Source organism: Polyergus mexicanus, unplaced genomic scaffold, assembly GCF_030449975.1.
Source record: "Polyergus mexicanus isolate NDT 795.1 unplaced genomic scaffold, iyPolMexi1.0 SCAF_1, whole genome shotgun sequence".
NCBI classification, from domain to species: Eukaryota; Metazoa; Arthropoda; class Insecta; order Hymenoptera; family Formicidae; genus Polyergus; species Polyergus mexicanus.
In genome coordinates this window covers 10,351,532-10,378,680 of record NW_027223321.1, presented here as the reverse complement: position 1 = coordinate 10,378,680, position 27,149 = coordinate 10,351,532, and the positions used below count along the sequence as shown (strand labels likewise).

The following is a 27,149-nucleotide window of genomic DNA, read 5'->3' as shown; positions in this document are numbered from 1 at the left end:
TGTTGCTTTATTTCGCCAGATCATCAAACGCGCGGAGAAATCTTAATAGATCTGATAAATCTGTCGTACTTTTGTCAAGATGTTTTTATTCTATTACGTAATTTTATTTGTCATTTTATTTTTGAGAAAACTTTTACACATCTTGAAGTTTCGATATAAATCGTATCTCAAGGAGACAAACGATGCTCGCTATTTTGATGTGGAACGTGTTTCTATTTCCTACAAAATCATGTTCACTGTCATTTCAAGAGCGATCTACATTTCTCCTCTCATATATAACACGATCATTTATTAGATTCGTGAAAGTGATTTTTCGAAAACGATCCTATTTAGCGAGTTTCAAACTTTTATCTGGTTTTATTTTAAAATATAATACATTGTCATTTTTTTTTACATTACAATGTGATATTATTGCAATATTCTATAAATGTTTGCGTTAAAAAATTATATTTGTGTTAAAAAATAATATTTAATAAATTGATCATTATTTTATTTGTAGCATATAATATATTGTTTAAAATAACGAATATGTCATGTAATAACATGCAATATGTAAAATATAAAAAAATGCAATATAAAAAAGCTGCAATATATAAAAAAGTTGCAATATAAAAAAGCTGCAATATGAAAAAATTGTAATATAAAAAAAGTTGTTAGTTTTTACCGAAAATTAATTCCTCTTATTATTGCACCATTGTAAAAGTCAATGCGAAATATTGCATTGCCATCACAAATGAAAAATTTGCTGTGCAGCGAACGATACGGCATCTTTGAGTGCATTCGAAACTCTGTCCCGCGTTCTCCAGTAATCATCTATAATTTTAATTCTGGAACAGAAATAACATGAAACTAATTCAAACTCAGACTCTTTACTCACCAGTAGCAGAACTTTCTAGTAGCCTTTAAAATTACAAGATGAGATTATTTGCAATCCGCAAAATCCAATCGCGCAATGCTGAAGTACGAAATAGAAGAAAAACATTGATAATCTTGCAAATATTTAAAAAAAGATCGAACTAGTTTTACTAAAATGTAAAAAATTAATTAATATGTCGTGCGAAATTATAGTTGCAAAATATCTAATATGTTTAAAAAATAAATGTTTAACAATATTACGATCAAAGATATGAAAATGAATTTTATATCTATTATCTGCTTCAATAATTTACAAAACGCAATAGTAAATTAACGTTGAATTTGATGAATTTTGCATTTTGATAATGTAACAATTCTCGATTGCGAATGGCTGCGTGATTGCGATGCCTCCTAAATAATACATACGTGGAAATCAATTTTGCTTCTTTTGAATTTCAAACAGTGCTTCATATACGCGACATTGTTTCGATCATAAAAAAATCGCGGAGCGGCGAGATGATGCGAGAGGCTTTAATTACAAGGAGATCGTGCGAGACACGAAGCACAGGGAACAGGAGGGAACAGCATGACGCGTGCTCGAGCACGCGCGACTCGCCGAGGATATAATCCACGAGACGCATTCTTCACGTTCGAAAGTGTTGGCAGACCCTCGAAGCACAACCTACGAGGTTACCTGCACAATTGCTGGAAAAAAAGATAGAAACTTTTCGAGCTCGACTATGTTCGGCCTCAAGTTTTTAACGTTACCAACATAAAGAATTATACTTACTGGAGGATGAATGATTTAATCGGCAACGTTGTTCTCAAACATATATATTTGCTCGATCTTATATATCATGTTTTTGTAGTTTTTTTAAACATCCCTCAATTTTTTTAATATCAAAAACAATTAAGAATTCTATTCCATTTTAAACAAAATATAGAGATAGATTTGTTTGGCTGGAGTAGCTACTTTTAAAGGAACGTCAAAAGAGGACCACGGGAAAAGTTAGAGATAGCGGAATGTTCGCAGCTGCTTTTCGTGCTTACCATGAGTATCACGCGAAAAGTTTCATCGGCACCTGATGCCACCGATCAAATTTCAGCCAGTGGTTAAGGACGCCGTTGAATAATGTAGAAAGCTAGCACCCTGTCGAGAATACGCCGGAATCGTTCAGGAGCAACGGAAGGATGTTAAATGTCGGTTGCTAGTAACCAAACTCATACCCTTCTCGTGCAAACATCGACATTATACACACAAAACTCGCATTTATTTCGAACTCGTATTTTCCGCAAAGCCACGACTAAGGTTGAAATCATCTTTTCTTGTCGACTGTCATTTGAAGATTATTGCATTTTTTTTGTATTTATTGTATGAGCTTTTGCAACAAAAATCGTATTTAAAAATATACGTCCAGAATCCAATAACTTTAACTTAAGGGGTTACATACGTTTGACAAACCTAAAATTAGGTCAAATTAGGTCATTAACGAATTTTTATTGTGGGTAAAATTGTATTTTATCGAAAAATGAAAATACATGTCTTGTAGAGTAATCTTTTGAAAATATCTCTCCAAAATTTCAATAAAAAATATCAAAAATTGAGAACCTGGCAGCTATTTTCCCAAACGGTATTTCTAAAAACGGCATTCACGGTACCAGAGATAGCTTCGCTCTCTCTCATCTGAAATAAAAAATAAAAATATTCCTTTAAACTAGATGAATAAAACTAGTACTTGTCATAGTCAATTTTGAAAATATTGATTTTTCGAGAAATGGCAGCGATTCGTAGTGAAAAATGTGATTTTTTTTACTTAAAAATCGATCTTCTTTTATTTATAAAAAAGAATTAAGCCATAAATCGAAAAAATCCTATGACTAGTTTTATTCATCTAGTTAACGGAAAATTTTTGTTTTTTGTTTCGAATGAGAGGAGGCGGAGGTATCTCTGGTACCGCGAACGCCGTTTTTACAAATACCGTTCGGAAAAATAGCAGCCAGGAAATATCAATTTTTGATATTTTTTATTGTAACTTTAGGAGATATTCTCAAAACAATACTCTACAAGACATGTATTTTCATTTTTTAATAAAACATAATTTTACTTATGATAAAAATTTATTAATTTTGATCTAGTTTTAGATCTGTCGAAGGTATGTAATTTCTTAAATAAAAAAAAAATAATAAAAAATAATATATCGACCATAAGAAACAGAAAAAAAAATTTAGAATAAAAGAATTAATATCGATTATCGTTAAGATTAATTAAAATTATGGTTATATGTATAATCGCCATGATTGCTTTTCGCAAGGGGTAAAAGCTTGCCTCTCTCTGGGAAAAACTCAATCGACGAACGATGAGGAAGCAATTCTCGCGGGAAAGATATACGAAAACAAAAAAAGAATACGAAAGAGTTGTGTTCTCGCTACTGTAAGCTTACATGAGGTCAGTTTTGTTTTTAGATCTTCTCGGCGAAGTTATTTTTTGCGTTTCTTGCATTCTTCTCTTGCCTTGTTCCTCTAAATCAGCACGCTAGAATCGATCTTTCTCATTCCTTATCCTCCGACTAGTTCGTATCTCCCTTTCTCTTCAGCGTCGCTTGTATTACTCTGGTGAACTACGAGGACGCCTCTCGACTCCAGCTAAATTGCACCATTAATTGCACCTTGCGCGCGTGGTATGCAACTATGTCGAGTGTAATAGGCCGTCCTTGGCCCAGATACCGATTCTTGGAGACAGTATTCGGTACATCGCGCAAATGTTGCGCTTGTCATCTATTGTTTGGAACATTTGCTGAAAAGTGAAAATTTATCCACACAATTGATTTACCTATAGTCTATATACTTTGATAAATTATTATTTTTCATCAATTTATTTCATACACAAGTTGTTATATTCAAAAACATAATTTAAAAATTGATAAACTACAAAAAGATATTACAATATTATTTTAATATAATAATATAAAAATAAAAATTTACTTTTGCAAAATATTAAAATATTAATGATGTATATAATAATGTTATTCTATTTAATTAATATTATGTGATGTTGATTAAAGATACAGAATAGCGTGTCATGCACAAGATAAATAATAAAAAAATAAACACGTATTTCTTATATAAATATCGGCACTTAAATATATGAAATTATTTATTTAATAGACATTTAATTATATAATCTTTTTCTTAATTTACAAAAATATTGATCAAAGTTATTAAATTTTTCAATCGACACTATCTATTCTATCACACGAGAAAAATAAATCATTTGATAAAGTTTGATTGGGCTATTTTGAAGAATATATCATACAAGGTACTACATGCACCTTAACATTGAACTTATCCGAAGATACGATGTTTGATTGGTTTGGAGCAGGCGACTTACAAGGTACCCCATTAACAGTAACATCGTAACGACTGGTTGCACCAGCTGCTCATGGTTCGCTTCGTACACTGGGAAGGGGACATATCTAGAGCAAGCTGTATTCCCCGTCTAACAAAGGCAATTGCGCGTATGTAACGCCATTTCAAGATATTTATGATCCGTCTTGTAGCGATTTACCTTACCCTCCGTCTCCGCGATGGCGAGGAGAGATCGTCTCTTCCCATCTCGCCTCTGGCTCCATTTACTCGCGTTGCACCGCACGCTCTCTCCTGCAAACATGACAATCTGTTTCTTCGAAACACTCGCGCTGAAATGCACACTCGCCTCGTGAATCGAACCGATCACGCGTATACAGGTGACGAACGTAGCGCACACACTTGATAGTCACGACGCGAACCAATTGGGTGTGCAACACACGTTCCGACGTGCCACATGCGAGATACGCACGCATGTACGCACAATTCAGGTCACCCTCGTCGACGAAATATCCGTTCGTGCATGATTGTATGCTCGTCATCGAGTCTGAGTTTATCAATCACCGAGTGCACACACTTGGATACTCATCTCACCTGTATCTCCCGCCATAATTCGCACAGTTTCATCTGGCAGATGCGCTGGCAAAAATATGTTCGTGAATATAACATGTTCGTGTAACCTAAGACTCGTTTAATTTAATAGATTAAATTAATTTTTGACGGAAGTAATCAACCAAAAATAGTGTGTTGAAAAATTTTGATTTTAAAAATATACTTCGATATATAATACATATATAGAGAAGAAATATTTAAAAAATAGATGAACATACAAAGTGAACATTTACGAAAATTCGTAAATGGACCAAGAGATTCTTAGAAAATGTAGTCTTTTATGGGAGCAATTTGAAACTCTAAAATGAACCGACTTGATGAGGTTTACTTTGAGTATGAAATTGTATGCAGAGTAGACCTTATGAATTATGGATTTTGCCTACTTCTACTTCTTATATGATGTTACGTATCGAAAGCGTTACTTTTTTCTGAAAAGCAATATTTTCTTATAATAAAATATTTCAGTATTTTTAAATGCGAAAGATCATGTAACGATATACTAAACGTACTCCCTATGTATATGTGAGGTTTCAAGTTATTTATTTCACATTTACTCCATGCGCAGTTTCTGCAGTTAAAAACCATAAAATTATCTAGCATTTTTCTTAAAATCTAATTACTTACTTTTATTACTATTAATTGTCATTTTATTCATTTATATTTATTATATATCCATACTTATGATATACACTTATTAAATTCTTCTATAGCTTTTGTCTCCCTATCTTTTTCTCGCACACCTTTCTTCCTCTCTCGCCTCATTTAACTCTCTTAAATTTGCCATTTTAGCTGAGCCGTCATGTCAGTAAAACACTCCGACTTAGCTGCGAAATGAACTTGGACTTTTTCAACGTTCATCCGACCAAAACCACTCGCGACTGTCTTTGTTCATTCGCGGCGGCTTCCATCTCGGTACGGACGCCAATTTAAGAAGCTTATAAAAGGAAAGTGCACCCTGACCACGGAATGCAAATCTTCACTGAGCGTCAAGAAAATTGCGCTTTCTTTAAGCTGGTGCACCAAGCGTTCGTTGCTTTGATAGAAATTGCTGCTGCCTAAGCAATATTAATTTTAAATATTAAACCAAACTTACTTACGTATTTTTATACGTCATTGATCACTTAATACGTCCAGAGATGTGGACAAGATAAGCACTAGTCCTTGAAAATAATATCACCATCTTTTTAAATTTAAAGTTTTCGTAAAATCGAGAATTTATTCTTAACTCAATTATTAAAAACACGAAACGACAAATACACTCTTGATTTGAATTTAAATTTGTACGCGTGTCGAATCGATAAGAAATTTCTTCGCCACAGCGAAACAAATATACGCGGGTTAGCTCGCAGCTCATAGCTATTGCAATACATCACGAACTTCAAACTGATCATTCGCAAAACTTGAACGTCGAAACGAAAACTCTCTTATTGCTCTGTTCCCTAGTCGTTGCTTATGTGTGTGTGTGTGTAGCTTACGGAATAGGATCCGTTCCGCTGGCGAAACCATATGTAATTTGTTTGTGTGCGTCCGGATGAGTTTTCCGCGTCCGCACCCATTTCGTTTCTCTTCGCGTAGTTTCGGCACCCCTGCACAATTGCGGCGACGAAACTTTCCCGGCTGGCACGACGCCATCCTCGTAGTGGACAGTGTCCGAATGTGTTTACGGTTATATTTATGCTGACGATAATTTTCGGACAATGCCTGTCGCAACTACTCGTCTCCTCATCAGTCGATCTCGAAATTTGCTTGGAATTTTGTTAACAATTTGTTTTTACATTCTCCTTGAAAAAATGGATGGTAATGAAACAATGGTCGTAAACGACTCGACATTTTTACTACAATGGTTATCGCAGCTTTACGATCGATAATTATCTATTCAAAGAGCGATAAATAAATACATTCTCGTATAACGAAAATAATTTACCGTCAGAAATATCTACGTACTTAATTAATATAGAAAACGTAGAAAAAAAAATTATAATGAAGATATTTCATTACCAATCGTAATTAAAACATTATTTGTATGTATAGGGGTATTATTTGAATTTTCAAGAACAAAGAAAGGATCAACGCAGATCATTTTGTTGCAAAATGTAAGAGATAATTGCCAGATAATCGCGCGCGTGGGTTTTATTCTACACTTCAATCTATTACGTCAATATCATATTTTCAATAAAACATTAACGAATATATTGGAGCGGAAATAACGGAAAACAGCAGGAAGGAACGTTTAAATTCGCTTACTTCCAAAGATATATCGCCAGTCCACAATTTAAATCCCGCTATTCAACCAGCCTTCTCTATTTCCTTCTTCTCGTCCACGGTTATGATTTTAAAATTGAACGTAAGACTTGAAAGATCAGTCTTGTGGAATATGAAACGTATATACGAGTCACTTTATTATCTTTTTTATCATTTGACAATAGATATGAGCGACATATTTCAACAATTTATTACAATTTTGTATATTTTTTATGCCGCGTAGCTGTACACGAGATTGAATTTGTTGACTCTAAAAACTATGCTGCATGTCAAAATTTATCACCAAAATTAATTTCAACATTTATAATCTTAGACGTCAACAAGCACAATCGCTTTGTTCACAATCGATCGAAGATAAGTAAATTATTTCCACAGTTCGTGTGTAAAATATAATGGACATTTAAATTGTTGACATTATATTAATTTTATAATTTTAATAATATGTATTGTAAATACATATTGTTCGTGTAAAAATATTTACAATTTTAAGAAAGATTTATATTCTATTTTCATATTTCAAAACTATATTAATTTTGCATCTTTTAAAAGAAACTTTCGACCGTTTATTTAGGTCACGGAGTATTAACACGATAGCAACCACGATTCGAGCAGATATAGTAGATATAGAAATATAGATGATTTGATTGGTGACGGTTTTATTTTTTATTAATAACGGACAGCGAAGGAGACGAAACGACGACTTGTATTTTGTTCGATCCTGACCGGCCGTATCGTAAATCCACGGAATCGAATTAACGTCTTGACGTTTCCGATTGATTTCTGCAATGCGACGAATATGCGATCCACCGGAAATCATTCGCCGCGCCAGGTCATGAAAGGAAGGAAGGGTACGTATGCAGGGGCGAAGAGCTTTTAACGCTTTGAAAACCCATTAAGATAGCAAGGCTCGCTTTTGGGTCGAGACCTTTTCATCATGACAGCCGGAACATGTATGTATGTGTACATATATAAATATATCTCGATAGAGCATATACGTATTTCTCGATATCTATATACGCCAAAGCCGATAAATCCAAGAACTCATTTATATACGAGAATCATAAGTCCGTAAAGTGGCTGTTCCGTATATGCTGGCATTTTTTGATGCGTCGCGCTTTCGCGATGAAACTTTTTAACAAATAATTATTCTGTAGATTTCTTCAATTTTATTTATGAATTATTTTATTTTTCGTTAAAATTTTATCAATTATTTTATTGAATCATATTATATACATATCACGATTTTTCTCGTTTTTTTTTTAATTTGTAAAATATTTCATAAAATCGAAGAATAAAAATGATCGTTTTGATTAAGCGCAGTCTAGAACAAATTAATTAGAATCGCGCAAAGAAAAGTCCGCACATCTAATCCACAAACGTCGTCTTGAACTTTAGCTCCTTTAATTCATATCTGCAGCTGCGCCGATTCGCATATCGCGGTTTACAATGGTGTCTTTCTTCGCAGACGGATATTACTCGACTGGAGCAACTTCGTATCTGTCTACAAGCAAAACAAGACGAATGTTTATCTCTTCCCCCCCCTAATCCCTCTCACTCTCTCTCTCTCTCTCTCTGCTCGGTCTTATAATATAATATAATATAATATCGTTATTCCATAAATATTCTAATAACATATTTATAAACATTTTCATTATTTTTTATAATTTGAAAATGTAGAACTCAATTCTTGTTTCTGCCTCAACATATGTATTTATTATTATAATACTAATTTTCGAGCCTTTTATTTTTTTATAACGTTCCCACTAAAATTATCGAAGATATAAACAGAGCATATCTTAATTCTGTTTGCGGGAGACTTTCAGCACCGTGTGTATTATTACAAATTATTATTTCACGGCACGCAGTAGTGCATAAAGCGTCTGTAAAGTAAGCAAACACACAATACCGGGTGAAGACGAAATACTTCGCAACGAGCGCATGGCACGGCGAAGGATAGAGGAGAGATGAATTGAGGAAGAAAATAGAGAGGAGTTGGCGGAGCCTGCAAGAGCAGGCAGGTACTCGTCGAGGATGGATAAAGGGAGTAATTTTCGCGGGTACACAAGCTGTAATTATTAATGAAACGGATAGCGAGGGCGTTGTACTTGGTCGCACGCGGGGCTCAACAGCTGACTTTCTCGTCTTCGGTAACACGATGCGAAGCTTTCCGGCTCCATCTCCTCTCAAGACTTTGCGTTTACAAGGATTCATTTTTCATTTCACGCGTGTCCGTTGGAATAATATACCACCGAGGTTGCTCTCCATCGTGTTCACTTAAGGGACGTCGCCGTTTCTTATTCCTATTCCTGTCGTCGTTCTTACTTTCGTGAAATTCTTCTCACACCATGACTCGATGGTTTCACTGTAATTGTCTTTTTTTCAAACTGCCATCACTACGAGAGGGAATCGTGTTCGTAATGTAAAATTCCATGATCTTTGGAAAACGAGCTGTGGAATTTCAGTAATGCGATGAATCATATACTTATATATATGTTTATTATATGTATAAGATTTCAATATAAATTATGCAATATTTATAAATAAAATAATACGTTTCTCTCTGTGAGATTTTTAACGTTTGTATTATGAATTTTAGTTTCCTTTTTTCACAATTCAAGATACGTGAACTAATTTTATCGAGTAGAATATTTGCTTGTGAAAATTAAATCCAGCAAGACTTAAGGTAAAATTAATTTTCTGCACATATAATAGAGTACACATACCATATCGTAATTACAAATATTACGTGCAAATTCTTGTTGTTCCTAGAGATACAAAAACTTTACAACAATCTCCTTTGCGTATTAAATTATTTCACAACAATATATATGGTATACAGAATTTTCCTTTTAATTTATCGTTTATAACAAATCATTTTTCAATTCACATTTTACGAAATAAAGGTCTCTCAAAGATTGGAGGGAGAAAAAGTTCTTCTTCCGAAGAAGAACGTTCTTTGCTAAATTCTATCAAAAAAAAAAAAAAAAATTTTGTATAATTTTTCTATCCAGAAAAGTCGAAAATTTAAAGCTTGTTGTTTATTTTAATAATTAGTTTTTATCGATTAATTATTTTTTTTGTAGTTTGTTATACCAAAATTACGTTAAAAAACAAGCTAAAAAGATATGGGCATAGATAAACGGATACATACGAACGACACTCATCTCCCGCTATGAATATTCATTGAACTTAAAGAAGGGTGCAAAAGAAAATATTGAAATAAATTATTGCAACATACGACGAATATCTCTTATACTCATATGTATGTAGAATAAAAGTATATATATATATATATATATATATATCTGGATATAAAAGAAATGTAATTATATAATAAATTATTATAAGAAATATAATTACATATAAGTAGTATATATATATAAATACAGATTAATACATAGAATAATTTGAAAGCGTCAGATGTTTTTCTCGTATTTATGTTATATTGTTTGTTTTGCTATTAATGAAAAATCGTTATGAAATAACATAATACTGTGTAAAAGTAAAATAAATCATAAAATGAAATCAGCATGTGTAATGGATACGATTATGGTGAAGAGAGAGTAAATGATGCTTTGTAACTTTTATAAGGAAGATATTCTTTTGATTTATGCGAAAAGTATGAGAAACTTGTCTACGTAAGATGATTTATGGAACATTTTGCACAATGCACACTTGACGTTGTCGGTCTATTTCCCGAATCAAGAGACCCTTTAAATTTAGCTTGTAAAACTAAAAGAAATACGAATCTCTTGTATTGCAAACGTTAAGCAGATTAATGCGTACCGTCTTTACGTCGGGAGTTAAGAATGGCAAAATAGGGGAAGGTGTAAGGTAATAAATATCAGCAAGCAACTAAATGTTACTACCGAACCGAGATAGTAGAAACTTCAGACAAAACAAATGTGAATGCAGTGGCAACTACGTGAATCCTATTTTACCGGGTCGCGATGATGAAAGGCAGAAAAAAAAGAAGCATAAAATAATTCCTTTCCCCTAGATACTCAGTAATTTTATGAAAAGTTGTTTAATTCCACATAGGCTTTCCGCAGAGACTAAGGGAAACAGTTTTCAACTTACTCGTAATATATCATTCATTTTATTAATTATATTAAAATGTATTGTATGAACTTGTATATATATGTACGTAATACGCGCAGAATGTAATAAATTATTAAGTTGTAATTAAATGAATCTTTGTAATAAAAAAGCAATTAGACAGTGATATATAATGTATGAAAAAATATATTTCTGCAGGAAATGTATGAATAATATAATATTCGTACCGTAGAATGGATCAACGTAAAACGATCCTGAGAGCAAAGGCCTGGCAACGCCTTTCACACTGGTTGCGAACCAAGTAAATTCAAGTTTGCGCGTGCATTATCTCGACTGCTTAGCGATAAATATTTCACGCCAATGTTTCGCTCCCTACTCGCACAGTACATTGGAAAGCCATTATGCTCAACCTCGCCCTTTCTCTTTCTCTCACACGTGTCCGTTCTATACTCGCGATTTACGCACCATTGCATTCTGTCGATGCACACATTGGTTGCGCTTAATCCGCGGTGAATAGACGTCAAATTCACCGCCTCCTTTGTGAACATTAGTCGTCGACGAAGTAAGATGATTTGGATGAAAGTGATTACCTCGAAGATAATTACGACAAGAGATTTAATATCTAAATTTGATAAATTTTTAATATGAATCCAAGGAGACCTAGTAATTTTAACGAATTCAGATTTTGAATACAAACACGTGTGTTTTTTGTATCCCTGTATTTTTGTATCGAAAAATCATCGAAATTATATTAATCTCAAATTCTCAGGTGAAAAATATTTTCAAAATGCATTCTGTGTCTGCAGCCGCTTTGCTTGCGAGCGAGAATGGATATATCATTTTCGAAGTTGCTCAATTTCTCGAATAATCTTGGCACAGATTTCCGTTCTATCGGTAAACCATAATACACACATAGGTATGTACATATGCTACTCGAAAAAAAGATAAATGTTGGCTGGAATTCCAATCCTGCCACCGCAAATGGAGCACGCCATGTTACCCGCTGCACACCATCGCGACGATGAATAAGTGATTACACTTTTGGCAAGACGACACTAGCGCAAGAAGAAATGCATTGCACTGATGTTGGATATTTTTTTATATTTCTTTATTACAAAATGTTAGTTATATTCTTTGTTTAAATTTATACAGATATACTATACAAACGTACTGTGGCAATTATTATATATACGCAATTATATGACATATAGTACATATCTTCTTTTCGTTTATTATTTTAAAATAAACTTTATAAAATTTGTTAAAATTCTTTTCCGTTATTAAAGAGAGAAATAGAGAGAGAGTGTGTGTGTGTGTGTGTGTGTGTGTGTGTGTGTGTGTGTGTGCAGTTTTTAAAAATTTGTATTGAAAAAGAGCTAAAGATGGCTCGTTTGAGTGGTATTTACAATACTTTGTATAGAAGAGTAAGACCATTGCATAAAAAATCCGCTGTCTTTGCGATTCACGATTTATAATTTGTTGACGCACTGCCTATATCATCATTATCGTTCAATTACACGTGCGACTGCCGTTACGAATTCGGACGGAGCTTATGGTCAAAATTTATGCGAGTGATCCGCGGCGGTACTCTTCGCTCAAGTTCTCTTGCAGCACGTCGCCCGCGGAGATGCAATTTTGAAGGCAATTTAACTTGAGCCACAAGAGCAAGCGTAAGCTATGGGCAAATGTTTACTGTGAAAATCGTTATAGTCGTTCCGAAAGCTTCCGGATCGTGCTCTCCCGAGTTCTCGAGGACGAAAATGTCTCATACGCATGGCCGCTTAATCCTCCTATTCGCCGGCTCTTGTCCTGCTTTTTACATTGTCGGGATCTTTTTATCAAGAAGGTTTTCCTCGTACATTTTCTTGTTGCTACAATAAAAACGATCTCGCCGTGATGTTCTACAACAGACAATATCGACAACCGTGGAAAATCTAGAATCAGCAGCTTTTATCTCTCACAGGTTCTATTTCGAGTGAAAATTACATATTATATATATTCGTTATAAAAATATAATAATATTTTTTTTTTATTTGAAATTACATTTATGTGTATAATCTTCTGTCAACCAATTTAGATTTATTATATGCGTTATTTTACATTATCATGTATTGCGTAGCTTTAGAATTACCGTTTTTAAATTGAGATCACGTAATCAAAATTCTTTATTCTAGTCTCCAAGTCTCCGACAATATTATGGAGGCATAGTGCAAGCTCTATGTAGGCCATTATTTTTAATAATAAAAGAATGCAAATATACCATTTTTTTCTGAAAAATAAGACTTTGTGTTAACTATTGCTCGAATTTAGATTGAGAGATAGATTTGCTTAAATTATTTGTTTCGCGAAGAAAATATATTAATAATCACTTTGTTCCCGCGCATATCTTTCAAATACTAATGTCAAGTCAAAAATAATATAATTATTTTTTTTTCACCGATTTTTTTTATTTTATTGATTACTAGTTCCATCGTATAATATTTATTCGTCTATTTGCGTCATAGGCAAAATATTTTATCTTTTGTAGGAAGACGTATTGGGCTGTGTTAAATAATGGAGAAATTCCTGAGTTTCTCGAGTAATAACACAGCTAAGCGTTCCGACTCTGTAATATCGCCCTTTCTCTCAGCACCTCCCATACTCTCTCACATTTTACTCGCCTTTACTGTAGCTAACACCTCCGCGCCCTTTGTCGGCGTCCTCGGTGCTCACGCGCGCACTTACACTTCTTCACTTCTCATGAGCAAAGTCTTTTGAACTACGAAAATAAATCTTGACAAAATATCGTTTTTCAGCTTAAATACTTCAGTATATTAAATAATCAATAATATGATTAATAATAACCAATAAAGTCGATTTTTACACAGAGTCTTCCTTCTTTTACTACACTTGACTCGTTGCACAATGAATAAAACTCTTTTGATCAAAATAAAGCTGAGCGTTTATGCTCGAAATAAAATGCGACGCGCCTCTTGTGCGCGTTTCCCAGCTCGCGATGTAAACGAGATTTACGGCACTTGCGTCACCTTTTCATTCGCGCCAAATATTGAACCCTCTAAAACAATAAAATCGAGATTTATGATGTACGATAAATTAAATATTTTCACATGCGCATGTCACCTCACTGCAAAAGCTCTTGCGCATATTCTTAAAAAATATATGACGAAAACTGTCTTGCTCTGCTCCAATATAAAAGGATATAAAATGCGCAATATTTTCAATCTTAAGCTCTAGTTAGAGTTTTTCCAACAAAACACTTCGTAAACTCACATTTACTTAATTTTCGTTGCAATTTTGACAAACTTTATATATAATTTAGTTGTGATGCCACGAAAGGCATCGCGTTTCTTTCATTCTCATGATCTACCACTAACAAAGATTTGTTTGACATTATTTTAAGAAATGACATATGCTGCTATATACAATATATTGTATATCTGCGCTATGATATTGAATTATACGTATTGACATTTTATGATCAGTACGATATGTAAAGAAATATTCTGAAATCTATTCTGACACGAGTTGTCTTTCAGGACGTGAAATTCATACACAGTAGTTCGAGTCAACGAATAATCAGACATCAATAGCGAGATATCGATAAGTGTTTATAAATGAACAGAATAAATTTGAATAATTGCTTTTGAATAGTAGCGATATAAATGATGATATTTATGCAAAAATGTATATATTATAATTGTGTCAAAAGCATTTTTTAAATATTTTTTATTATCTTAAAATGTCAAACTCTTAATGACTATTCAATAAGCTAGTTTTTTGGGATTATCAATATCCTTTGTCAGGCTTCTATTCACGCTACGTTCTATTTCGCAAATACGTCTCCTTTGCACTTTCAACTGTGCACGAACTCTCGGAACCGCGTTAGTTGCTTATTTATGATGCACTTTACGGTCTTTGGGAGAAAATTCAATTTTATTATAGAAGAATGCTTAGGTGCACTAAGTGACTGCGAAACACTATTCTTTTTTTTTCGTTTTTTGCTCATCGATAAAGCCGATGAGATAGTTTATGCCGATATAAGATGTCGCGTAGAAGCTAGTTTCGATCTTATCTCACTATCCGAGAATTGTTCTAGAAAATTTGAAAATTGTATGCCAAGTGATAAAAATAAAAAATAAAAAATGAAAAAATATGAAATTAATGAACGGAATTGTTATAATGACGTGGCGGATATTGTTGTAATTTATGGTATGAATTATCTCGAAGCAGTTTAATTCAACAACGTCATCACAACATCGTATAATTGAAAATCTAAAATTTATTGTTGAAATTAACGAGAATGTCTGCGCTTTGAATTTGCCAGATCAATTAAAAAACGGAAATTACAGCTCAGGGCATTGTGATGCATAGGTTGAGGGCATTATTAGGCATTGCTTTGGTTTTAATGGGCATTACTTGAAGAGAGTGAGCATTAGTAGGCATTGTTTGGGCATTAGTAAGCATTACAGAGCACTACTTGGACAGCGAACACCACATCACATATATCATAGTAATGCCAACTATTTTAATACTAGTAATTAATAATACACGTCTTTTTCTTTTCTATTTTTAGAGCAAAAAATAAATAAATAATAGTTACGAAATGATAATGCAAAAAGTATTAAAGGTTTAAATATAAGAAAAATGAATTACATAAATACTTTATATACATTAGGTACATAATATAACTATATTAAGTACATAATACTTGTTGCACAATTTTTTTTTTTGCTTTTTATCAATCAACGTAACTGTAAAAATATTTTATTAAAATTGAATTGACAGGTCGAGACTTATTAGATAGACTTTAACGAGAGCGCCTGTACGTCAGGCAGCTGCAAGATCGATCAGGAAATGGAAATTATTTTTTCTTTGATCACCAATCGTTTCATCGATTATGAAAATAAAAACGCTACGATCACAGCAACTACCTCTCGGGAGAATTTCCGTCTTGTATACACTTCAGCTACTTTTTTTCACGCGGAAGTGAATCGTTTCGCGGAAGTGTTGAGAAAGATGAGAAACGCTGGCGGTGCGCGCGTTTTAGAGAGTAAGGTGTCCTTATAAAGAGCGGTCGTAAAGTGCTGAACGTCGCTTAAAGGGTCGTCTTCGGGCTGCTATTACTTCGAGAAGAGCACTTTGCACTATTACCAATACACGAAACACGACGATACCGACGTGAAATGATAGAGTCGAAAGGGAGCGGCAATAGTTAATCTTAACTTGGATCTCTCCCTTTCAGAGCTCGTCTAACGAAGAATGTCCTTATTCCCTGTTTACTCGCGATTTTACCCGTCCCGCTTTGACGTATAAAGCGCGTATCATATACATATTTAAAGGAGAGTATCATGCAATATTAGTTCATTGATTAGCCAGTTTAATCTTAAAAGCATTCTTAATGCAATTTTTTCTTCAATAAAAGAAAATTTTGTTTTTTCTAGATAGCATCTACTTTTTTGTGTTGGCTTTCGAGTTATAAAATGCGATTAATATTGCTTATACTTGGTATCAATATATATTATTTATTGATCATATAACATTTATTTCTTTATTTAAAATCTTTGAAGAAAGTGTGTGTTCATGTTTTTAATTTAAAAAAAGAAGAGGGATAATTACTTTATGACGTAAAAAGAAACAAAAAAGAATGAGGCTAATAAAAGCTAAAGCACGGTATTTGTGGCGAATCGTTATATTATGTATGTGATTATTTAATAGTTAAGAATTTAAATAATAATTTTAATTTTTTTAAGAATTTAGTTTATTATATATTGTAATAAAACTATTGTAATATACTTATGAGATTAAGTAAAAGTGCATTTATCGGTTAAAGTTTTAAAATATAATAAAATGATGCATTATATATTATAAATTGTCAATACAAAGATTGATATCTTTTAGTATCGACATCTGTTTGAAATGCGAAATAGGAAAGCATCACCTTAGCATGTAACAAATTTCCGGATGAATAGGCGTGGTTAAAAAAAAAAAAAAACTAAATCAATCTTACTCAGGAAATAATATCGCACATTTTATCTCGCGGGAGACGTATACACCCGGGTAGATTATTCAAAAATTACCGCCTGTCATTGAGAGCGCTCGTCAACTGGATGTTACGTGAAAAGTTTTCGCGATGTTTCGCCCTTATCCAGGACACGAATGGCAGACGATCAATCCTGAGATCGAAAACTCAAGGAGTTCTATCACGTTAGCGAAATTGATTTAAAGACCGCATCGTAATCCTTTCGTTGAGACCCTGCCGACACACAGAGAGAGATTCTCTCGTTCCATTAATGCGAAATGGGGTAAAGTCGGCAGTACATAATGTTGTCGCGCGTTGCACATTTCCCCAGTGCATACAAATTGCTTTGTCTTGGTGGCTATTTTTCTCGCTCCGGTCACACAGGACGATCGGAGCAAATACGTTCGGCGAAATTTCCCTTTACGACCATCCTTTACACCGCCTAATCCCCTCGTAAAAGCCAGCGCTCGCGACGAATCGTAGCTTTGCTCGCTATAGAACACCTCGAAGAAAGCTGCAAGACGTTGCGAGTAAAAGGAACGATATCGTTGAGGCGAAATTGAGGCGAGAGATTTCAGTGCGGATTTCGACGGGAAACAAATCGGGCACCGTCGCGTTATCGAACTCCCAACGGCAATGTAAATTCGATAGATGCCCCATCGGGAAATAAAATTATTTTCAAACGTAGATATAATGTAGCGAGACTAAAGTGAATAATATTGCAAGCCACTGTGTTACTATATTTTAATTTTACGCGAACAATAATTTATTCGATTAAAAACACATACGTGTGTATATGTAAATTACATTCGCTCAAAAATAATTTCTTTCTTTTTATTTTTCAGAGTTTACCACAAACACCAGCCGGTGGTGCTGGTGGGAAAGCAGGCGCGAGTAGTACTGGCTCAGGTGCTGGGATGGTCAATGGTGCTGGTGCCGATCATGAAAACATCCGGGATGGTGCTGGCATAGACACAGAGCTCGTAAGTACATACATATAGTTCACAATTGATATATTATATTCGCATAATTTTCTCTCTTTGTATACATATATTATATTTTTTTAAATAAATTAAATGTAAAATATGTTATATATTAATAAAATACATTATATATAAAATATATTATATACATTACACAGTATTATGCGACATATTGTATTTTCGGACTTATTATCCGTTATCGGAAATTAAAGTAGTGTATTTTTGATAAATATACATCATTTCTTATTTTATAAAATTATGTCTAGAAAATTCTTTACATAATAATCTATTATATAATTATTTCCTTTATAATACCAAATGTGCAATGAAATGTTGCAATGGTATTCTTTGTATTCTTAAGACTTTTTGCGGTTAATAAGTTTCGGCAGTCAAAATAACATCGCCTGACGAACGAAGTGGAAGTAGAACAAATTATTGTCTTCCTTTGTCGATAATTTCAACGCTTTTGGAAAAGTTTCTCGGAAGAATGAGAACCGTCGCTACCGCGACGAAAGTATCGCAAAGGAACCGACCGGCAAAGTGGCTATTCGTTGCACCGGATGCTATTGTTTATTTCGTTCTACTTTAGGTTGAGTGGACCCTTTTATTGCCGCGTACCACGGGGACTAGTAGGGTGAAAGTAAAGAGAGAAAAAAAAAAGAAGTCTCGCGCTGGCATGTCATGTGGGAAATCACTATGATTACGCTCGACCTCTAAGTTATTCATATAAGACGTCTACATTCAAAATTTCATTTAAAATGCATACCCGCTACATGTATTTTGTTGTTAAAATTATAAATATTTCATTTTCGATATTAATGCGCACAAATTCTAATAAAACTTCTACTCTTAAGTTTATATATATATATATACTATAAGTAAATAATAAAAGATATAGCACACACATCGAATTGATGAAATTATAATAAATAATTATACAAGAGAATTTCTTGCTCAGTTTTTGTTAAGGAAAAGAATAAATTCATCCGTGTGCGTGAAAGGATAAAAAAAAATTTAACATTTGTGCATAGTAACATAAGTCAAAAGGGAAAAGGAAGGGAAACAGCAAGATCCGAAAAAGTATGCGATACGGGATCTAACCAGGCGGTAGAAGCTAGCTAGAATTCAGGAATTAAGCGATTACTTCCGAAGTTAACCATTGTTCCCGGCAGTCCATCAATCCGCCTCTCCGACGATTCTCCCAATCGTTTTTTCGCACGTCGATCTATTCGCACGGAATTAAAACCGTTATCTGCGTCCCTCCACCCGCCACGCCAAGTTCCGAAGAGCGGAGGGATGAGTGGCAAAGGGTGGAATCTCTCATGTGTGAATGTCAGACAAAAGGAATGCGAATAAAGATGGAAGCGATTGGTCATTCCCAGACTCTGCGATTTTGATGATATGTGCATTATCGCTATTCTTCTTTTTCGCTAAACAACATCTCTTATTTCTTCATATTTAGTACCTATTTTAATATTTTACATCAAGTTAAAAAGAAAATTATGTATATATATATATATATATATATATAATATGGAAATCATAAATAAATTAATATATATTAAATTAATAATGCAGTCTGTTTCTAATCATGTAAAATATTTATATAAAAAGATTGTTGATTTTTTACTTTAGCAATTTTCTTTTCATAACGCCTAACTTTTTTTGACATTTATTAAAATAATTGTATTTTTAGATATGCAATTATATGCGTGTTTTAGTCGGCAAAAGCCTTTCAGAAAGAGAATATTGTATATTTTTTTGAATGCGCAGCTAATTAGAAGAAATTTTGAGTATACGTATAAGTGACGAAACTATCTTTGCGAAATCCAATTGGATTGTTAGTGATCGATATTATTCATCTGGCTTTATAGGTATTTTTAATCAAGCTTCCAGAAAAGCTCACGCCCACCGCGATTGTCCGTTCGTTCGAAATGTCGGCGCTACGATAGGCGTTAACAATTTTTTCATCACTGTCCCCATTCTCTCCGTGCTCTTCCTCTTTTCCATCTCGGCCGAATTTTTTGCAATTTTTTCGGCGTCTATCGATTTACATGCGCCAGCAAAATCGACGATGCTTACGTCGTTTGCTGCGCTCGTCTAGCAGTTTATAATCGAAAAGCGGTGGGACGCGAGTTTCGGTGGCATGGCAGGCCAGATGAAGTTGGGAACGTTTTATTGTGCTTACTACAACCCGTTGTCCCGTTTTCTAGCTGTTTCGATATATTGAAGCCGTCTAACCTCTCGTCACCATCCTTATGCATTTGCGTATTCATCTCTACGTCGGTTATGTGACAGAAGTAAAATTGGAAACGTGGTAGGATCAGGAATATTTATATCTCGCATATTCTCTCACGTCAATCGCGACACATTTTTCTTCACGCTCTGTTTAAAAAACAAGCCGCATGTATATATAGCAGTATTATATATATAGTATTAGGTATTATAAAGCAAATTTTATTATTGGATTTTATACAGCGAAATATAAAAAAAATATATGTATGTACATAGACAAATTTTTTTTTTTTTTTTTACTTTCCTCTCTCTCTCTCTCTCTCTTTATTTCACGGCTGTTATCACATTATTCTTTTAGTATATGTTAAACATACCATGATCATTAATTAAACCATAATGTTGAACTAAATAACATTTGTTACAAAGTCATAAGTAATTATTTTGAATTTGAATAATGAAATCTGAACCGTTAAAGAGAAAAAGAGAAAAGGCTAGAGAGAACTGTTTAAAAAACATGTATTATTATTTTGTAATATGCACAGACAGTACAAATGTTCTGCTTTGATAATTTCTATTATCTAAAAGAGAATTAATGTTTCTAAAATTATTTGCCATCTACAAAGCGAAACTTCTTTGTACTTTTCTACAATCGACTCGCGTGAGTGATTTAGATGCGACATAGACGAATCGAGAGCGTAAAGGTCTATCCTGCGTGTCTTGTAGCAATTTTCTGTGGCAAAGAAAATCAATTTCATTGCCATTATGCTGCCAATTTATTATGCTTCTCTTACTCAAGTTATACTAATATACTATCTCGAAATTTCTCACAAAAGCGAACACTAATACGAAGTTTTCTTTAAGCTGAACAATTATTGATAAATATGCGATGTTACCTTTTTCAATTTCGTATATTTTATTTTCTCTTACCTCTCTCTTATGGTACCTTTTTTTAATTCTTGCACTCGGAAAAAAGCTAAAAAGCAAGAAGAGAAAGATTATCTTTGCTTGTTATATATTTAGTCAAGCGAAGTAACAAGAAATATTAGAATGATGCATATAGAACATCTGCTAACGTAGACACCTCGCGTATTTGCTTAATTAAACGGTAGATTAGCAAAATATCTGACCAAAGTTGGAAGTAACAATACAGTTTCGTGATTATGCAAATTTCTTTAATTTCTTCCCGGCCATCTGCGACGAGCGTTAATGTTGTGTAATAAAAGAACCGAGTTATGGGAAGGAATGCTTTTCTTATATTCGTATATATATGCTGCCCGCATCTAAATATATTTTAATTCAGATTTTTCTCTCAATTTAATTGACACTCATTACTTATATAAAAAAAAATGTAATTAGCAATAAAAAATAGTAGTAGGGTAATAGTAGAAAATAAATTTAAGAGTTAAACAAATAATGTACAATTGAATTTTTTGTTTTTTGAATGTAACTTTTTCTTCCTCATGTTCTTCCTCTCTTTTAATGGCTCTCGGAACAACATTTTATCGCTATAACACTACGAAAAAAATTATATATCTGAATAACTCGTAAACAGGTGATGGAAATAATTTTTCAAATAAAAGTTGTAGAGTATATGTACATCTAGGAAGCAAGTTGGATATGATGTCATCATCACTTTATCACGTTATATTTCAATGTACATCTATCCGATTCAGTTTTTTTTTTTTTTTAAATAGAACCATTTTATTTATTTATTTTATATATATATAAATATGAATCGGTTTCTCGCCATATTTAGCGTGTGAAGTTATAAAAGTAGGATGGCAAAAAAGAGGAAATAGTTTACGAGATATATTATACTTTAATTTGACATAATTTTACATAAACTATAAAATATTTCGTAAAATATTAATTTTTTTTATTATCTCATCTCCAAATCTTACCTTTTCAATATCTCGATACTTTTAAGCACAAAATAATAAGAGAGATCAATTTGTGTGAAGAAAATATACAATTGTTTTTAAGAAAAAAGTATAACTGCTTGTTGCAAATTACAAAAATGCATTAGAAAAAAGCAGTTACGTATAGATAGGTGCTCTAATGAAAGAGGCGCAGAACGTTTTATTAAGCTGGAAAACCGTAGTCGCGGCCGATGCGAAGGAGTAGAAGCGGGGTAGAAACGCGTTTATCGAAAAGTGAAAAGAGAATGTGGCGGATGAAAAGAGTAGCGAAGAGAAAGGAAGGCCCCGATGCGCGGTAGGTATTAAAGAAGCGCTCGGCAGCGTAGGGGCTTTGAATTCACAACCCTTTCCTCTTCCACCTCCGTTATTTCCTATCTTCCTAGCGTTATACATTTTTCTTCGCTTATATCACGAAAAACGTTGGTGAAACGTTTCATACTCGCATTTACAAGTGGCCGCGACTCCGCTTTATTAAACCTTTTAAACGATCGGGAACGCGAATTACAAGCATTACAACGCGATAGCGTTTGATAATTGATAAGCATATCGAGATATGAAAAAAATTGCATGATTCTAATTGAAGTAGGAATAAATGGTGAAAGAAGCGGAATATACCGAAAGGGAAAGAATTGAAATATATTGTAGTAACTTTACACGTGTGTGTATGTGTGTGTCATACGTGTGGTTGTAATATATAAATCTACGAAAAATTATTTTATGGCGAATATTATATAAATACATGCAACATACTATTGTCCGATTTAAAATTACAGTCCCGATAATCGCATGTTCTTCCAGAGATTCGTAAAGTTTGATGTATAGCGTAAAACATTATTTTGTATCTAGAAATGAGAATTGATTATATTATAATAAAAGATCGTTTCTAATAAAATATCACGCAAATTTTTCAAAATTAGAATCATGTCTTCTTTTTTCTCAGAGATCTCTTTTTTCGATCGACGGAATCGCCACTATTTTAGATTCTTTTTCTTGAAACTATCCGATTATTTCGTAAGATGGTTTATCCCTTAGACGTATATTCAGTGCAAGAGATAACATTTTAGTGATATATGTGTAATACTATGCTAAATACGCCTTGTAACACTCTCGCATAATCCCAGGACATCCAGATCTTGGATATAAAAGAATGTTACGTTATCCCAATATATGGAAATACAACGCCTGTGTTGCGAATAACAGATCGAATCATAAATCAAGGAAGTATTATGTAAGCCGTACATAAACTCGTCTTTCTTCGAATCTCGTCTGTTATTTTATCACTCTTCGATAAATCGGAAAATCGAATGAACATATGTATAACTCTTTCATTTGATCCAATGCGTTAACGTCGATATTCGTATAAGCTCTTTTAAACGATTTTTTAGATATACAATAGTATCAACTTTTCAAGAAAAAAGAATCAGTTTTCGACAAAATTAATAATAATTTGATTTTTTCAAATATCAAATCATTATTCGATATTTTATCATTATGAATAAATGATTTTACTTTCGTACATTTTTTATTATCTAAAAGATGAATTTAAAGTTTTTTTTCTACAAATAAATCTACATCGTAATCACTGAAGATGCGCTTTGAACCACTTAAGTGATAATAATAAAGATTCTGTCCATCTGTTATATACAGGGTGTATCTGAAATGATGCACTAAACTTTAGGAGCGTATTCTAGAGTATTTGCGGACCCATGTTCATAAGAAAAAAAGTCTTATTTTGATCTCTAGAATACGCTCCTAAAGTTTAGTGCATCATTCCAGATACATCACGTATATGAAAGTTTAAGAAAGAAAATTAGGGAGTGATTAAGTACCTTAATATCAATTCAATTGTAAAATTTGATTTTATCTATTTTTGTAACGTTGTAAAAAGCACTGTCCGCTTTACAAAGTTCAGTTAAATCTTAATATAAATTGATTACACAAAAGAAATATTTCTATGTTCAATTTGCATCGTGAATTACTTTACTTGTATATCTTAACATTACTTTTTCCAGCAGGTACCACATTTTGTGCGTTTTATCATCTCATTAATAAGCCACGTAAGGCAAGTGGAGTTATATCGCAGATGTTAAAAGCTTTATTCAAAGTACAAAGAAGCCTCTCAGAATAGCGCGCATTTGTTTTTTTCGTTTTTTTTTCTTTTTTTTGCTTGATTAATCTCGTGTGCAGAATGTACTTTGTTCGTTAGACTTTTGCATTTCTCTCCCATGTGGCGTTAAGAAAGAGAAAACTATTTCCCCCTTTTTTTTTAATAAAATAAAAGCAGGTTAAACTTGCCATTAACTCAGAAGAAACTTTATCCCATCTTTTTTGGATCTTCTCATTTTTTCATCAGCCTTACGATTAGTCTTTACGACAGTAGCTTTTTTAAGAGTGAAAAGTGCTCTACCTAACTTTTTATCTTATTCGATTTTCTTAAAGGAAGATCCCTTTCGTTCGCGGTTCCTTAATAAATCGCTATCTAATTGCGTCGTCTTATACAATGCATGTTTTATCAGCAAAGGATTCCGCCAGAAATTTTCCTTATCGTTGAAGATTAATTATTATACTTTCCTCGATATACTTTATGAAGAAAATCGAACACATAAAGTACAAAAAATTATTACATATTTTATAAAATATTTATTACGTATTTTAAAGCTACCCTTCGAGCATCAACGCGTACAACAAAAGATAGCAGAGTATATAAATATTTTTAAATACAAATAGGAAGACAACATGTACGTTTATTAAAAAAATACTGAAAGCAAAACGAATAAAATAAGAAATAATATAAATAAATATGCATGTTTATTCCATATGACGTAAAGTCATTAAGCTGCGAGCTGCATATAATATATAAAGACAAATTTTTGTCATTCGATTGAAATTTTTTCGAAATGACATGACTTAATCTCTTGTCTGAGAGACAACAGACGTAACCTGAATCGAGAACATGGAAAAGAAAAACCGGGAACAACACTAGGGTATTTACTTTGTTACTCGCAGTTAACGGGAAATAGGTGGCACGGATGGAGACGCTTTACGATCCGTGGAAACTTCGTAATAGTACCGTACCGTTACGACCTTCCGTCCTCCGTTTCAATAAACTAATTGAACCTAAAACTTCTCAAAGCCGCGTAAAGTCCTAGTCGAACAATATTCATCCAGCATCATAAAATACCATGTAGAGCTAAAGTTACCTTAGTGACATTTATTAGAAAATTATTATGGACAAGAATTTAAAGTAATACTCATACGTCTTATACTCATGAAAGTTGATGAACATAAATGTACTACTATGTTATTATGTTATTTTGAAAACTAGTATTGAAGGAGTTTAAACGCGTCTATCTAATTTAAAGATTTCATGTTAAATCCTTGTTAAAGGAAATAGAGAAATATGAGAATTTTTAAAATATCAAAAAAAGAGAATGAGACTGATGTAAATTTGCTTTTCATCCAACGATTACATAATGTCTTTAATAAAGAAGCTCTAACGAACTGTTAGGTAACATCACGGAAATACAAATACATTATTGAGAAAATGAAATCACCTTTAATCAGCTGGAGAGCTTTAGAGAGAAATTTAGGATACTGTGGCAAGGGTTGGATTTTCACACTTTCACATTAACTCGTACAATCCGACCGGCTGTTGGGATAGAAAGTTTCTACACTACTCGCGAGTTGAGCCGAAAACGTTATCTCGTCGATGCTGCATTACCGGAAGTTAAGCTTAAGCCATTTGAATCCCGTATGGATCATGTTTAGATCATACAAATTTATCAGTTATCCGAATGCTTTTAAAACATATGAAACTAGTATAATGAAAATAATTTCATGTGATAGCGACGCGATCAAAAACGCAACGTAAGAGTCTTTTTATCAATCCTTTTTGCGATAATTAATCATTATGCTGGTAAAATATTCAATTCTTTATAAAGATACATACATTTAATTCTGTTCACGCATATTCGTTTGTATGCAAAATGCAAATACGCCCTTTTGGTATACCATATCGACATTTACCGAGGTAACGCGACAAGAACTTGATGGACGTTCGTGGCGGAAATATTACCTCGTCAATGCCGCATTAAGACGTGATAAGTTTAAGTCGGAATCCAATTTGAATCTCCGACAGCTTGTTATCTCGGTTGTGAGCGCGACTTTGGCGCAGATTTAGCATTCGCCAACTTTGGAACGAGCTAACTCAAAAGCGCGTTCCGCGAAATCATTCGGCGGTATCCACCAGAAATTCTACATTCCGCACACGTATCAACTCATGAAAGTCCCACATACCAGAAACGTTACATGGATGCACGATGGGGAAAAAATTCTTTTGAAAAGTTCTTTCAATTACACATTGCCAGTTTATAACACGCACTTATGCAAGCATCAAGTGAATAAATTATATTGATGTAGATAATTAACGCAACTGTAATACGCATGGATATAAAAAAGTATTATTATATAAAATATGTAAAATTTTCACATATATAAAAAATATACATACATTCTATAATTTTAGAAAAATTATATATACATTTATTTTAATTATTTTAATTATTTTTTCATTTTATTTATTTTAATTATATATACATTTATATTTTTCATGTATTATATTATATATTATATTATATATGATGTAAACCATTGGAATCTCAAACATAAACCAGCAATTAATTTCACAAAAATAGTAAATAAATTATATAAATTATAAATTGCTTATCTCCTACAAGGAGAATTGCTTTATCGTCATCGAATGCTTCGTCAGGAACCTTCTCTTCTCTTCTCTCTTGTTTATTCTTCTCTACTTCCTCATGATACTCACATATGGCAATCATT

At 33.1% G+C, this 27,149-nt stretch overlaps 1 protein-coding gene across 2 annotated transcripts in view; it reads left to right on the top strand.

Annotated features, from left to right (window-relative positions):
* Positions 1-27,149, top strand: part of LOC138934289 (uncharacterized) — a 255,240-nt gene that overhangs the window by 207,910 nt on the left and 20,181 nt on the right. For both annotated transcript variants that reach the window (XM_070297922.1, XM_070297915.1), the window contains exon 4: positions 18,016-18,153. In XM_070297922.1, the coding sequence (XP_070154023.1) occupies positions 18,016-18,153 (138 nt within the window). The remainder of the gene's footprint in view (positions 1-18,015; positions 18,154-27,149) is intronic.